This window comes from Bos javanicus, chromosome 10 (genome assembly GCF_032452875.1).
Source record: "Bos javanicus breed banteng chromosome 10, ARS-OSU_banteng_1.0, whole genome shotgun sequence".
Taxonomy (NCBI): domain Eukaryota; kingdom Metazoa; phylum Chordata; class Mammalia; order Artiodactyla; family Bovidae; genus Bos; species Bos javanicus.
Genome location: NC_083877.1, coordinates 65056203 through 65071506, shown reverse-complemented (window position 1 = coordinate 65071506; position 15304 = coordinate 65056203). Strand labels below are relative to the sequence as shown.

The following is a 15304-nucleotide window of genomic DNA, read 5'->3' as shown; positions in this document are numbered from 1 at the left end:
CAGGACTGTTAAGAGTCAGAAAATTTCTGTATGCAGCTATAAACAGTTTTAGTCATATTAGAATCAACACTACATTCTTATGGATTGTCTAAATGGCTGTATTGATCAAACTTTTAATAGCTTTTTATGCCATTTGAAAATACCTTTGTACTATATGACCATGTATATAATACCTTTAAAATCTTTATAATCTGTAATTTATGTAATTTTCCTTGTTGATTGAACAAGCTGGTTCTTAATATCAGATGCTAAACAGAGTTTCAGATTTTTTAAAAGTGAGAAAAAAATGTTTTCATTCTTTTCCTAGGGTGACATCACTTCCATTCCTGAACTTGCTGACTATATTAAAGTTTTCAAGTAAGTACAAAAGAGAAGGAATTCCAAACATTAATAAATAAATGTCAGTTTTATAGTCATGTTCACATTCTTGAAATTTATGTGACTGGCAAATGCATCTCTAAAAGCATTTGCCAGTTATTATGAAGACTAAATTATAACCCAGAAAAATTTTACCTTTAGAAAATTAAAATTCCTGTACTTATAAGTACTATACTTATAAAACTTTTAAATAAGTACTGTACTTATAAAAATTTTACCTTTACAAAATTAAAATTCCTGTACTTATAAAACTTAAGTTGTTTTATCTGATAAACATTTTACTTAAGGCAGGGAGGAGATTGTATAACTTAGGTGGATTGCATCATGCAAATTCTGAAACATACGGTTCATATAAATCATCCTGCCTGGGTGAAAGCAGTACATAATGCACTGCTATTTTCTGTGGTTATTTCCTTGTTCAGAGCCCCAGAATTTATTGGATTCTATTCATTTGTTCATGGGATATTTTACAACAAGATTCCAGAGTATCTTATCTAGATTTTTAAATGATTGGTCTAGTCATACTCCACAGAATCAAGATAAAGCAGAAAGAGGAAAGGAGGTGATATGGAATATAAGCTCTGGAATAAACCATTTATTGTAGCTGAACATAAAACAGCTCCACATAGTAACATTTCTAAGCTACTGACCTGATTTCAGATGCTGCTCCCTACCTCACTTTGTTTTCCTTTTACCCACCTTTTTCATCTACCTACAGTTTTCCTAATCCTCTTCCCCATGCTTCATGTTTGGCTTTGGAGTGGGAAGTGAAAGTCACCACTGCAGTACATCCCTAGAGATAAGCACTTCGCACACTTTAGACTTGCCAGGCAAACTTGCCTGTTTAGAGAGGCTCTGGAGGCAGCCCTGCGGACACCACGAACCTGCAGAACCCAGGAACCTTCCAGTTATTGACATTTCCTTCACTTTTACTTTCCTGTCCTTTCCATGTGACCTGCTAGTGATCGGGACAGTTACAACTGACAGAAACACGGGAATGTTATCCTTAGGGTCTTCCTCTGCCCACTCACTGTAATATCTCCTGAGCAGATTGAGTGGAAGAGGAAAATCCAATAACAGCAACAACTGAATATCACACACAAGACGAAAAGGGAACTGAACTCAGCATATATAAAACTTGGCCTCAGACTTTTAACATTGTGAGATTTTGCTGCTAAAATATAGCATTGATAAAGTTATTTCAAAAGTGTTTTTTTTTCCCCCTTCTAATTCTGTTCAACACATAGGCCAAAAAAGCTGACTCTAAAAGGTTATAAGCAGTATTGGTGTACCTTTAAAGATACATCTATTTCTTGTTACAAGAGCAAAGAAGAATCCAGTGGCACACCAGCTCATCAGATGAACCTAAGAGGTAAGGAAAGCCTTGGAATGACTGTATTGATTGTAGAATATCTATTAGCTAATATTCACTAAACTTCTTTTTGCTGGGGGGTAAAGCTTTTAGCAGTTCCTTTTGCTCCTTTAGGTACTTTTTTTAAGTTCAGTATTAAGCTTCCCGTGAATATTTTGTTCTAATCTCTGTGCAGGCCTCACATTCAGGGTGTGTTTCTACTTTTATCCCAAGTAAATCTGTGGCGTCCCTTTTCTGTTCTTCAGCATGAGGACATGTAGGTTTTCTCATTCTGTGGGAGCCACCCGCATATCTGTTTCAGATTCTGCCTCATTCTCATCTCTACTGTAGTCCTCTCCCAGTTTTTGCTGCTGTCTCCCTTCATCATCAGCATCCTGCTCCTCTTCCTCACCTTAACAGGTAACCAGCTGGTTCAGCTCAAGTCCCCAGTCTCTTGGCTTTCTGACTCACCAGTGGGTTAGCCATCGCAGGGTTTTAACTGAGGTCTTCCCCTTTCCCAACACCTCTCGCCTGCACAATTTTGTTGTCTTCAACAGTGCTCTCATCCTAGCTCCCGGGGCAGCCCCAGGAGCCCTCTGAGGCTCCCTCCTAGCTGACGGCCTAAATCTCGTTGGTTTCCTCTTGCCTCTATAGATCCGCAGCTGTCTCAGAACAGGGGCTAGTATTTGAGCACACGTTGCTGCACCTGTTCCCACAGTCCTGTGGCCTGGACTGAGTCTGGCTGAGGGCTCAGAGCTGCTGGTTTTAGTCTTTTTTTCCCCATTCAGGTCTGTGGAGTTACAGCTTCATTTGAGTTTTAGTGACTTCTGTTTGTTCTTCATGCTGCTTCTTCATCTCTTTCAAAAACCTGTTGGATGCATTGGTTCAGGGGGAGGAGCATTTCCTTTCCTGGCTGGTATGGTTCTTCTGCAGCTGGAGGATGTCCTGCTGCCCCTTGCTCTGATTCTCTCTACACAGCCTTCAGCTGTACTTGCAGATTGCCCATGAGCCTCTCGCTTGCAGTGATGTTACTTAAAGCTGCCAGCTCACTTCTAGTTTAGACACCACTTCCTCTAGGAACCCATACCCCTGAGAACTGTTCTCCTACAGGTTCACACAGCACTCACCACACCCTTGGTCCCCAGCATGTGTGCTGAAGGATGCAGTACACATTGGCTTCTCACTGTTCACACTCTTTTTACTGGCCTTCCCTCATAGCAGAGGCTGGAAGACTGAAGTACATTTTCCAGACTCATTTCCAGTGAGACTGAGATTCCAATCAGATGCATTCTTGCATTCTAGTCAGATGAATTCCCAACTGAGTTAAGGGGTTGGAAAGGCAATTAGAAAAGGATTTAAGTGTTTCTGGGCTCTGGAGTTACATCTGTAGATCTGTATTCTTTATTTTTTTAGTACATTGTGTATTAGAGTATTTTTAGTATATTTCAGCAAAATGTCCAGATCTCTACCCTATCTCTATTCTGCCTAGTAGTCATCTGTGAACTATTGCTTTATAGTTACATGTGTGTGTGCTAAGTTGTGTCCAATTCTTTGCAACCCTATGGAGTGTAGCCCGCCAGGCTCCTCTGTCCATGGGCTTCTTCAGGCACGAATGCTGGAGTGGGTTGCCCTGCCTTCCTCCAGGAGATCTTCCCTACCCAGGGATTAAACCCACATCTCTTATATCTTCTATATTGGCAGGCGGGTTCTTTACCACTAGTGCCACCTGTAAAGCCCATTTATAGTTACATACATTTTAATAAGGGGCTTCCCTCATAGCTCAGTTGGTAAATCATCTACCTGCAGTGAGGAGACCCGGGTTTGATTTCCTGGGTTGGGAAGATCCCCTGGAAAAGGAAATGGCAACCCACTCCAGTATTCTTGCCTGGGGAATCCCATGGACAGAGGAGCCTGCCAGTCTACACTTCACAGGATCTCAAGAGTCGGACACAACTTAGCAACTATACCACCACCACAACCACCACATTTTAATAAATAGGAAAACCTGTGCTCTGGGGTAGAAGATTGCTATGCCCATGTGTTGAAATTCTGTAATTTTCCTAAAACTTCTAGTTAGACTTACTGCCTTTCTCTCTAGGTCAGGAGTTTTAACTTTTGGATCTTTACTGTTATTTGTTACTCTGAGAATACATTGCAGCTGTCCTCTTGCTTCCCTTCCAAGCTGCCCAGGATCCACTCCGATTATCCACTCTCGATTTAGAGGCTTAATCTGTCTTCTGGACCCTATCTTCTCTGTCCCTGTTACATCCTTATTCTTCTCTCTGTATGACTGAGAAGTTAAGTCCTGGATGGAAAACAGTTTATAGAGTGTCCTAATCCCACTTCTCCAACATCTTTCCAAAGGAGTACTTTTCTAGCACATCACACTGGTGAGGGTAACACTAGCCTAAGAATCAAATGGCCTAGGTTCTGCTCTGCCACAAAACAAGCCCTGTGATTTTGGAAAAATAACTGTCAGGACCTTAATATCTTCCTATGAGTAATGAGAGTGTTGGACTGGATGCTGTCTAAGGCCCCTAAGATATCTAAAGTGCACAGTTCTAAAAAATGCAGGTGAGCAGATGCTGAGTGGTCACCCACGCCACCCACTGTGCCAGGTACTAGAGTCATGAGCGAGAACAGATTATAGTCACATCCCTAGGATGTCAGAGAATGTCAGGAAATAAACTACTAGAATTTGGGCAATAGTAGTACTTTTAAAAGTAAACAGTAGGTCAAAGGAACAAAGAGGTAAGGATGCTGTATCAATCTTCAGTGATTTTGGAGAGAATTAGGGGAAGCTTAATAGGGGAAATAACATTGGAGTTAAGATCCCAAAAAGAAAATTACAATCCATGAGAGGAAGGAGGAGAGTTGATAAAAGAGACTGATGTGCAAAATTGCATGGGGAAAATCATCAGCAGTCACGCGGAGGGTGGGTGAGGGGGCATGCTTCTGGAGTATGGAGTTGAAGCAGAGAGGATGAATCCTTCCCTAATAGCTGCTGAATCCATTCCTTCTAAGAAGAAAGGTGACAGCAGGAGCTAGAGGATAAAGCTGCTAAGGAGATTGTTTTCTAAACTGGCAGCAATGAAGTGACACTGAAGGATTGTGAATACGATAAGATTCATCATCCTTACGTTGGCTGCAATGTAGAAGAGTAATTTTGGAGTAGTGCTACCGATCCAGGTTACGCTTATCAGCATGGGTGGGAAAAGGGCGCAACTTTGTTAGATTCTCAGGACGTTCAGTCAATAGACTGGATGATTGAGCTGGGAGAGGCTGGGGAAGTGACTTGATCCGGGCTTGTACAGTTGGGTGGATAGGGTAATACTGAGATTGAGACTATATAAGAGCAGAGTTTGGGGAGGAAGATGAGCTAAATTTAATTGGGTTATTTTAAATTTGAGGTGCCGTGGTGTATCTGTTTGGAGCATGGGTAGGATCCATGCTGCAGATACTGACGTGGCAGCAGTGAGTATTCATAGTAGATGCAACCTTTGTAGTAGTTGTCTGTAATATGAAAAGGCTGAGAGCAGAGCCCTGCAGGATACCAATGTTTAAGGGACAGAGCAGATTAGAGGAGGTGGAACTTGCAAGGGAAATAAACAACAACAAACAAATATCTAGGAAGACCATGGAAATGAGGTGTGATAGAAGTTAAAGGACAGAGTAGTCAATAGCATCAAATGCTTTAGAAAAGTAAGATTAAGCTTCCATAAGATTTAGTTACATGGAGGTGGTTCGTGGCCTCTACTAAGAACAGATTTAGCAGATTTCAGTGGGCTTTTATGCATGGGAGCCAAAGTACAGTCACTGAGATGGGAAACAAAGATAGCTTTTTGATGAACCTCATCTGTGACAGGCAAGGAGGAAAGAGGGCAGTAATAGAAGAGAGAGGCCTAAAATGGAGAGGTATTTTATGGTTTAAGATGGGAGACTCAAGGAAGTTAAATGCTGATGGAACTGTCATGTAGAAAGGCAGGGAGGTGGGAGGACAGGATCTCTGTGATGGAACAAGCTACCTGACAGATGGTAGGAAACTCTGCCTGCTCGGATAGGAGAGATACCTTTTCCTCTGTGTGGAAGTGAGGGTGGCCAGGTTTATCTGCTTTGGTGGCTGGAAGTTGGGGGACCTCATTTCTGATGGCTTTCATGTTCTTGGAAAAATAACAGGTGAGGTTGTTCTCTAAGAGTAGCATAGGAGGCCTGAGAAGATGTGAAATAAACATTGTTGAGGATGTCAACACAGAAGGGTTGCAAATGTTCAGGGGCAGACTCACGTTGGGAATCTACATGTTTCTAGTGAAATTTACCTGCTCAGTTTTGTGATGTTTTCCCCGCCCACCCCCACCCCCCCATCTTAGAGTGCTCAGCACCCAGAGCATAGGCAAATGAGAGGTAGGTGGTTGGGTTGAGCCAGGATTAAGGTTTTGCAAAGTGTGTGTAATGGAAAGACGGTGAGTCTGGAGAGTTGGAGGTGACAGCTAGTGAAGCAGGGTCCGGGCTGGACTGCGGAGAAAAGGTGGAAACATGGAGCCAATGGGGAGAGAGTTGTGGGGTCACAGGATTGGGTCTCCCAAAGATTTTGAGGGGATTTAGGAATGAAGAAAGATACATCTCTTTGTTTTAACTTTGCAGGTTAAACACATTGCCACACAACTTCCTGAGTGTTTGTAATGATTGTGTAGGAGTTACATGTGGTAGCTATTAATGTGAAGTAAATATTCTAAAAAGAAAGAGGGAGGGAAAGTTCATCAAATTCGTGATTGAAGTTAATTCTGGAGAGGAGAGGATCTCTCCTTTATCTAAAATGTTTTGTTTCTTTCATTTGCTATTTAAAACATTTATTTGATGAGGGAAAAAATGACAGTTTAAACATTTGTTCAGATACATAGAAGCTTATTATCTTGTTGCTTGTACTTTCTTTGTCAGGAGAAGTTGCTTCAGTTCAGGGACAAAGGCAACAGCAGGCCCTGCTAACAAGTTTGCATTCTTCCCCAGAGTCTGCATGATGGTCTTAACACGCATTGAGGGTGACATGAACTAAGTACTAACAATTGGAATACTGTTTAGGAAGCTTTGGCGTAATCGTTATCTTACTGATCCTTACAGCATTGCTGTGAGATAGAGCTTAAGGTCAGGGAATTTGGGCATAAGTAAATATGATATGCTTATTAAGTGGTCAAGAAAGGTCTGGAACCCCCAATCTGTCTGTTTACAGAGCTCTTCTTCACTATTTTATTCTGGTTACTAGTTTAGGCTGACCATTGCCCCATTATCTATCTGGGTATACATTCAGTAAATCTGTTTTCTGTCCTATAAAGCCATAAACTAATGGTTAACAGAGTTCATTACGGGGATTTTGTACAGTCCATAAATGTACATATTCCTGAAAACTTGACAGTAAAGTGAAATCCTGCATGCCTTTATTTTCATACTGACTTCCCATGTATGTAAGTTTATATTACCTTCTGTGTCAGATGGACTCCTAAAATTTTGTGCAAATCAGGAGAGCCTGTGCTCCCTGCCCCCTGCATCTGTGCCATTAGTCTTCCTTGCACCGACAGTAGGAGGCCAGAGCAGCTGAGAGAGGGAGCAGTGGGGCCCTGAGGGGGCCCTCATAGAGGACTCTAGCTCACACTGGCTGGTTCCCCACACATGTGCCTTTCTTAAAAGGCATCGTAAAGTCATTTATTCTGACCAGAACACACTTTAGAATTTTACTATGGAAAGATATTTTTAAATCCCTGTACATTTAGAAACTTAGAAAAAAAAAAAAAAAAAAAACCCTGATAACTTAAGATTCAAAGAACTGAATGATATTAAAATAATAATGTGTGAAACTTGTGGGAACGGACTGCAAATTTTCTTTGTATAATATCCTTTTTTTTTAATTTTTAAACTTTACAGTATTGTATTGGTTTTGCCAAATATCGAAATGAATCCGCCACAGGTATACATGTGTTCCCCATCCTGAACCCTCCTCCCTCCTCCCTCCCCATACCATCCCTCTGGGTCGTCCCAGGGGTAGAACTCTTTCCTTCTCTTCTCAATCAAGTTTTGTGAATTGTGAGGGCCACAAACTGTGCAGTTACATCTCATGTATATTAGGTCTGAGTTGAGTCTTCGCTCCACCCTCAACGAAATTACTGAACATAAAGAATTCCCTGATTTGTAGATTCCATGACAGCAAAATCAGCATGTTAAGATGCCATAAAATGGGAACTGCCTGTATTGGCTTGGGATTTCTTAAGTCTAAATGTAACCATTTTAATATATATTTTTTTAAAATACAGGGTGTGAAGTTACCCCAGATGTGAATATTTCAGGCCAAAAATTTAACATTAAACTCCTCATTCCGGTTGCAGAGGGCATGAATGAAATCTGGCTTCGTTGTGACAATGTAAGTTTTCTGATTAAAGATAAACCTCAATTTGGGGGATGTCCCTGGTGGGTCCATTGGTTAAGACTCTGCGCTCCCAATGCACGGGTCATGGGTTCAATCCCCTGGTCAGGGAACTAAGATTCCACATGCACAGTGCAGCCAAAAAAAAAAAAAGTAAACCTAGGTTTTCTTTGCTTCCTTAGTGAGTTGATCATTCATTCTTATGTTTTATACTCAAAGGATTTATCATGTGATAGATTCCAAACCTCGGTATTTCTTTTCCCAGGAAAAACAGTATGCACACTGGATGGCAGCCTGCAGATTGGCCTCCAAAGGCAAGACCATGGCAGACAGTTCTTACAACTTAGAAGTTCAGAATATTCTTTCCTTTCTGAAGATGCAGCATTTAAATCCAGATCCTCAGTTAATACCAGAGCAGATCACAACTGATATAAATCCTGAATGTCTGGTGTCCCCTCGCTATCTAAAAAAGTACAAGAACAAGCAGGTAAACGGTTTTCTACATATACTTTAGTTTCCCCTCTTAAACACAACTTTTTAGTCTTAATTGGTAGTCTTAATTTTGTATCAGGTGGTTAAAATATAAGGAAAAAATAGCTTTCAGTCAGTTTAAATTGGTCTTTTAAGAAAAGTCTTATTATTTTAATAGGATGGATAATGAGGTAGAGTAGTTGGGAGCATATTTATTCTAAGCCACCTGAGGAAATCACTCTGCTAACAACAGGATATTCTTTTCAGGGAATTGAGTATGGTCTTACTGCTTTGTGTTCCACAGTTCCATGCCATTTTATTCCTTAAATAAAGTAAGTCTGATACAGAGCACAGCCAGCATTTCCCAGCCAAATCTCTGATGACTCTTCTTGCCGTCGAAATGGACCTTTCCAGCTTTGGAAATAAACTTTACGTGGTTTATAGTCCACGTTTGACGTTGCCTCTTCTTAACATTAACAGTGAAAACCTAAGCCCGATTTGCATGTGACAACATTTGGTGAATTTTCATGGAAATTCACTGCTTTTGTTCCCTCTGTTTAGAATTCCTTTTCTGGAAATGACTACCGTAAAAGGATTGCTATTTCGGAAAATGGTTCTTCGGTCCAACACAAAAGGTTCTTTGCCAGGGGAGTTTCACTTGGGATAGCCCCCAGTATTCTTGACTTGATACCCAACATCATGCCTTAAAAGGGAAGAGGCTCCAATTTAGGAAGGGGGTGAAGAAGAACTTTGAAATAAATACTTCATTTTTATCTAGTTTCATTTTTATCTTTGTTAAGGAGTAATTTTAAAACGTTACGGGAAAGGCCCAATGATATACCCAGAACACTTGTTAATTCTTAACTTTAAATACAGTGTTTATATCATATGGGTCTGAAATCCCTTAGCTGGAAATGTTCAAAAGTTTTAATCACCAAGTAGTTGTCTTTTAAGTTGCAGAAGTTGTGTAAGCTACATGGAAATTGTTTATCCCATAGTCATATGATGTGGGAGTAGTGAGGAATGGAGGAAATGCCCTTGGAGCTGAGTGGAATGTAGATTGTAAGTTAACAAGGGAAAGTGAATTGAGTACTAATTTCATTTTTTAATTCTTAGGTTAATTCATTTTAAAGTTATTTATGAAGAGACTTGTTTGTAAAAGTGGATTCATTTGCCTTCAAAGTCAATGAATAGTTTCAAATCTTAGCAGTTTTACCATTTCACCATCAGGTATTAGGAATAAAAGATCTTAAACTATAATTGTGAAGATTGCCAAATGTTAGTTTAGCTGTCAGACAGGTACTGAATTGTCTTCCCAGAAGCCTTTAAAATGATAGGTTTAGCTGTAAAAAGATAAATTTTCTTTTGGTGAGTTCTTGACTACAAGTCAACTGAAGATTCTCTTGAGGACAAAGAATGTGTGGCTGTCCTTAACTGACAGGATAGTAGTATGTGTGTGGTCTGAGGTTAGGGAGCTTTCTAGCCTTGTCTTCCACATTGTCATCTTATCAAATGCACATTCATTTTGAATTCTCCTTTCCCTAACCAGGAGGTTGAGTCAAGTATTGCCCTGACACCTAGTAAGTGCTGATAAGCAGAGTTTAGTTGCTATTGTGTGTCATGTACTGTACTGTTTGTTGGACTTAGTGGCTCAGTAATTGGATTTTTTAAACTATATAATGCAGTGGCACTTAGGAGTCAGGTAGGTCTAAGCTGTGCAGGCCATGGGGTCATTCAGCCCTACCAGGGCATAAAGTCTTCAGGCGCATATAGCCTTTGTTACAATCTATTTTAATTCCCCAAGACTATCTATTAAACTTGCTATGGATATTTTTTACATAACTATGACTCCCAAACTGGATTTTTACATTTTAGAGGAAAGAATTATTCTTTGTTTTATTCATGTTAATCCAAATTGAAATGAACTGATATATTTGTAGCCACCACTCCTAGTGTAGTGTATGGCATATTTTTATTTTCCCTTCCAGGAAAAAGGATGCAAAAAAAAGATGGTAATTGAGGGGTTTGCTTTTCTTCTGTAAATAAAGAAACAGTATGGTCACTGCACTTATTTAATGCCTTCAACTATTTTCTGAAAAGCTGTGCATGGATCATATTATTTGACTCAATATAAGACAAGATTAAAGGCTTTTGAATATTAATTTTTTTTATCTTGCTACTAAAATAATTAGCTTTACCCTAATCAGTAAGAACTGGTACATGAAGGGGAAAAGGTTATTTGCGTTTTAAATTTTCTCCCTGCAAATTTCTACCCTTAATTTTAGTAACACTTAACAATCTAAAATAATGTGGAGTGTTTCTCAGTATTCTAAATGAAAAGTAATCACTGCTTTCTCATTTTCATTTTCATGCTTGCATTTACTTTGCTTGGTTTCCATCTAAAGTCATTTTTTTGCATGGTTTTTGGCTGGAATTTTGGTTTACAGGTTACCGCAACTTTTTCTTTGCTTCATTGCCATTTTTTCTGATTGCCTTTTTTTTTCTTTCTGCTTCCTTTTTCTTTTCCTCGCATTGCCATCTACAGCCAGGCTATATAAGAGATTTGGTAAGTTCTCCATATTTAAAAAAAAAAAGAAAGAATTAAAAATATTTACAGCCCTAGCTACAGTCTCCCCTCATGAATTAATTTCCCTCTACTCTTTGAGCAAATAGGCACCCCAAAGTGAGTAAATTTAAAAACTAACCTAATTACTCCTTTAGAAAAATTTTAAAATCATTGCAGTGATTTCTAGTGCTAGAAACCTGTATGGCAGGCACTCATTCTGATCGGATATCTTGGTACTGAACTTAAAACCCATCGTGTATATGAGGATTAGAACTTGTGCTATCATATGTGTATGTACTTGAATAAGTCTCAACAATTATATATACCTACTAGTAGTACTTATTCTTTCTTGACATATGGAACTAAAATTAAGAAAAACTATGTATTGAAGTTTGGTTTGGAAAGTCATTAGTTTACTAAAATTCCCAAATGTAGCTTCAGATATTTTCTAATTTCATCTCTCGCAATACATAATTTTGGGGCATGGGGCACATAATTCAATGTTTTAATCTTTTTTTGTCTTGATTCTACCATGAAAGAATAATATCTGATAGTAAATATGATGTTTACTCATGTTTAGATTACAGCAAGAATCTTGGAGGCCCATCAGAATGTAGCTCAGATGAGTTTAATTGAAGCCAAGATGAGATTTATTCAAGCTTGGCAATCATTACCAGAATTCGGCATCACACACTTTATTGCAAGGTCAGTGGTTCTACTAAGCACTGGTGTGTAAACCTCAGTCTGTGCCTTCTTAATCGACTTCGTGTAATTAGAAATTAAACATTTAAAGCTACCTACTGAGACCCATTAACCTATTACACAGTAAAATTTAAAGAATGTTGGAATGTATTTTCTATGCTTATCATTTTTTCATCAAAAATTTAAAGTGATTTCATTTCTCTTTTTACTCAGGCAAGAATAGCACTTTAAGAGTTAAAAAGTACATATCTTCAAGAAAAACAGACCAACATGTCCCCCTACCACTCCTGTTTTAAAATATGTATTTATGTTTTTAATTCTATAGGTTCCAAGGGGGCAAAAAAGAAGAACTTATTGGAATTGCATACAATAGACTGATTAGGATGGACGCCAGCACGGGAGATGCAATTAAAACCTGGCGTTTCAGTAATATGAAACAGTGGAATGTAAACTGGGAAATAAAAATGGTAAGCTGTAACCATGCTTCTTTAACACACGCACATAGTCGATCTGCTAAAAATGAATTAATTAAGAAGAAAAGGCCCTATAAATGTTTAAGATTCTTTGTGCCATTTCCTCTTAAAGTATAAAACATGCTTGGTTGTTCATTTCCTATTTGCCTATTTTATAAGTAGCCCAGATACTTATAAGAGCATAATATGTTACAATATTGGCTAATCTTTAAGGTTGTCTTTCTATAATGAATAAACGCTTTCCACTCAAAAATAGCAGCTACTCTTTAGTGAATGCCTACTTTGTGCCAAGCATGATACTAGATGCTTTACATCTGTACCCTATTTCTAAACGTTACCCCAGCCCTGCAAGGTACATGGATTATCCCCATGGTACAAATGAAGGCCATCGTTGTCCATGACCACACACTGAGAATTAGGATTCAAACTGGGATACTTGGGGCTCTAAAGCCTGACACATCATGCTACCCCTCGCCTTGGAGTACATGACTCTCATTTAAACAGAATATTTCCCTAATAAGTCCTTTGTTTTAGGGTCATTGGATTTGTTGTACTGATTTCAATTACTTCATAGAATCTTGTATTTCTGAAATATTCAAACATGAAATCTAAAGGTTAAATAGCTAAACACAGGAAATAGGTTTTCTCCCAGGACTTGAAGGGAGACACTCATTAATTGAATCACCAGAGACCTTTTGGGAACTTAATGACCTAAGCCCCTTGCATTCAGCCTTCCTTTTCAGAAAAAGAAAATTAAAAAGGAGGAGGGGAGGGGCTAGTAAACTACTTATGCTTTTGGACTTGAAGGCATTATTAGTTTAGGGTTTAAAAAAAAAAATTTTGAGGACCAGCGAGTATTTTGTGATCAGGACAGACCTTAAGTGTAGTGGCCTCACTTGGACCCAGCCGTCTGGACTTCTGCAGGGACTGATGGTTCTCTGTCTTTGTTCTAGGTCACTGTAGAGTTTGCAGATGAAGTACGGTTGTCCTTCATTTGCACTGAAGTAGATTGCAAAGTGGTTCATGAATTCATTGGTGGCTACATATTTCTCTCAACACGTGCAAAAGACCAAAATGAGAGTTTAGATGAAGAGATGTTCTACAAACTTACCAGTGGTTGGGTGTGAACAGAAATGCTGTGTAATGAAACTCCGTGGCCATAACAGTTGTTTAACTTTAAAAGCTGTTGTTTGTTATATGCTGCTTAATAAAGTAAGCTTGAAATTCATTATTTTATCATGAAAACTTTTTTGCCTTACCAGACCAGTTAATATGTGCACTAACAAGCACGACTATTAATCTGCTATCATGATACAATGTACGGACTTGAATATGGCACATGTTCCTTAGAGCCAGGAATTGAAACTGAAGTAGTGGGTAAGTTAGGAACAAAACATCACTGATTCAAGCTAGCCGAACTGTAAGAAACTCAAGCCATCTACTTTAAAGCTATCCAGGGCTTAAGCTATATGAAGTCTATTTATCATGTTTAATGCATGTGTTTTAATGTATGTTTAATTTGACCTCATAATTTTTCAAATATCCTACTTTTGGTAGCCATCTGTCATGCGTTCCCCCCCCAACCCCAAAATAAATTAGGCCTACAAAAGGTGCCTGGTATTTAATAATGTCATTGTTTGATCTTGAAGGAAAATGCTATTAGTCGTTATGCCTGGTTTGTTTTTGTCCTTGAATAAGCATGTATGTATATTGTCTTGTGTTTTTATTTTTACACCATATTGTATTACAACACTTTTAGTATTCACCAGCATATTCACTGTCTGCCTAAAACATGCAACTTTTGCATTACAATATGAAGTAAAGGTCTATGAAGTATGCATTTTGTGTAACTAATGTACAAACACAAATTTTATAAAATTGTACAGTTTTTTTAAAATCTACTCACAACTAGCAAATGGCTTAGATGTAGCATCTTTGCATTAATTAAATGCTCTTTAAAATATAATTAATGTGCAGTTTTAATATCTGCTAAATTAAGGATGACTTCATTATAGTCATGATTTGCCACAATGTCCTTAACTCTAATGCCTGGACTGGCCGTGTTCTAGTCTGTTGCGCTGTTACAACCTGCATTGGTGCTAGTCAGAAAATTCCTAGCTCACATAGCCCAAAAGGGTGCCAGGGAGGGGTAGATTACCAGTATTGTTCAATAATCCATGGTTTAAAGACTGTATAAATGCATTTTATTTTAAATAAAAGCAAAATCTTTTATTTAATGTTTCTTTTGTACTTCTTGTTTTTACTGTTCACATGACATTAACTGTGTAGACATGAACTTGCGCTTTTGTAAGTGCTGTACCTGCAGCTTGTGAGAACAGTGTGCTTAGTATTCTGCAGTGTCACCAGACAGGCGTACTTAATCTCGAAGATGGAGTCTTCCACTTCAGTCGAAACCCCTCATTTCTCCTACTACTTAAGGATGAACTGTAAAATATTTATGTTAGAAATGTAGCTATAAATACAAATATAACAGATGAACTGACACTGCTGGCTTGAGGAGAGCTGATTTTAAACAGCAAAATGACTCAGTTTAAGAAAACACATTTTTAAATGAATTTACTCTGTATTGTTACTGCTATCACATCATCACTCAGACTCAAAACTTCAGTTCTCGACTTTCTCCTTTACCCCTTGCAATTAATAAGGCCAAGCCCTGGTGATATTTCGCTCATGCAGCCCAATGTCTTTCTTCTATCACTGCTCTCACTGTCCCCTTAATTCAGATCTTTGGCCTATGTCACATTCTCCATGGCTTTTCTTTGTACTCTAAGGCCAGGTCATAACAGGCCTTGCTCAGAAATTTAAGAGCTCCTTCCCATTAAAAAAAAAAATGTAATAATATGTTCCCGTTCCTCATCTTAAGTACAGGTCATCAGTTTATACAGTCACTTGCTAAAAGCCCCAAATGTATTTAGTCTATGGCACATACCTGC

General features: G+C 38.7%; 1 protein-coding gene across 8 annotated transcripts in view; it reads left to right on the top strand.

Annotated features, from left to right (window-relative positions):
* Positions 1-14587, top strand: part of FERMT2 (FERM domain containing kindlin 2) — a 77231-nt gene extending 62644 nt beyond the window's left edge. For 3 of the 8 annotated variants that reach the window (XM_061428915.1, XM_061428917.1, XM_061428914.1), the window contains 9 exons: positions 308-357; positions 1626-1750; positions 8029-8135; positions 8404-8625; positions 10598-10621; positions 11155-11175; positions 11756-11880; positions 12203-12344; positions 13304-14587. In XM_061428915.1, the coding sequence (XP_061284899.1) occupies positions 308-357; positions 1626-1750; positions 8029-8135; positions 8404-8625; positions 10598-10621; positions 11155-11175; positions 11756-11880; positions 12203-12344; positions 13304-13477 (990 nt within the window). In that variant the 3' untranslated portion in view covers positions 13478-14587. The remainder of the gene's footprint in view (positions 1-307; positions 358-1625; positions 1751-8028; positions 8136-8403; positions 8626-10597; positions 10622-11154; positions 11176-11755; positions 11881-12202; positions 12345-13303) is intronic. The other 5 variants (XM_061428921.1, XM_061428920.1, XM_061428918.1 and 2 more) reach the window with 2 other exon arrangements.
* The last annotated feature ends 717 nt before the right edge of the window (positions 14588-15304 follow it).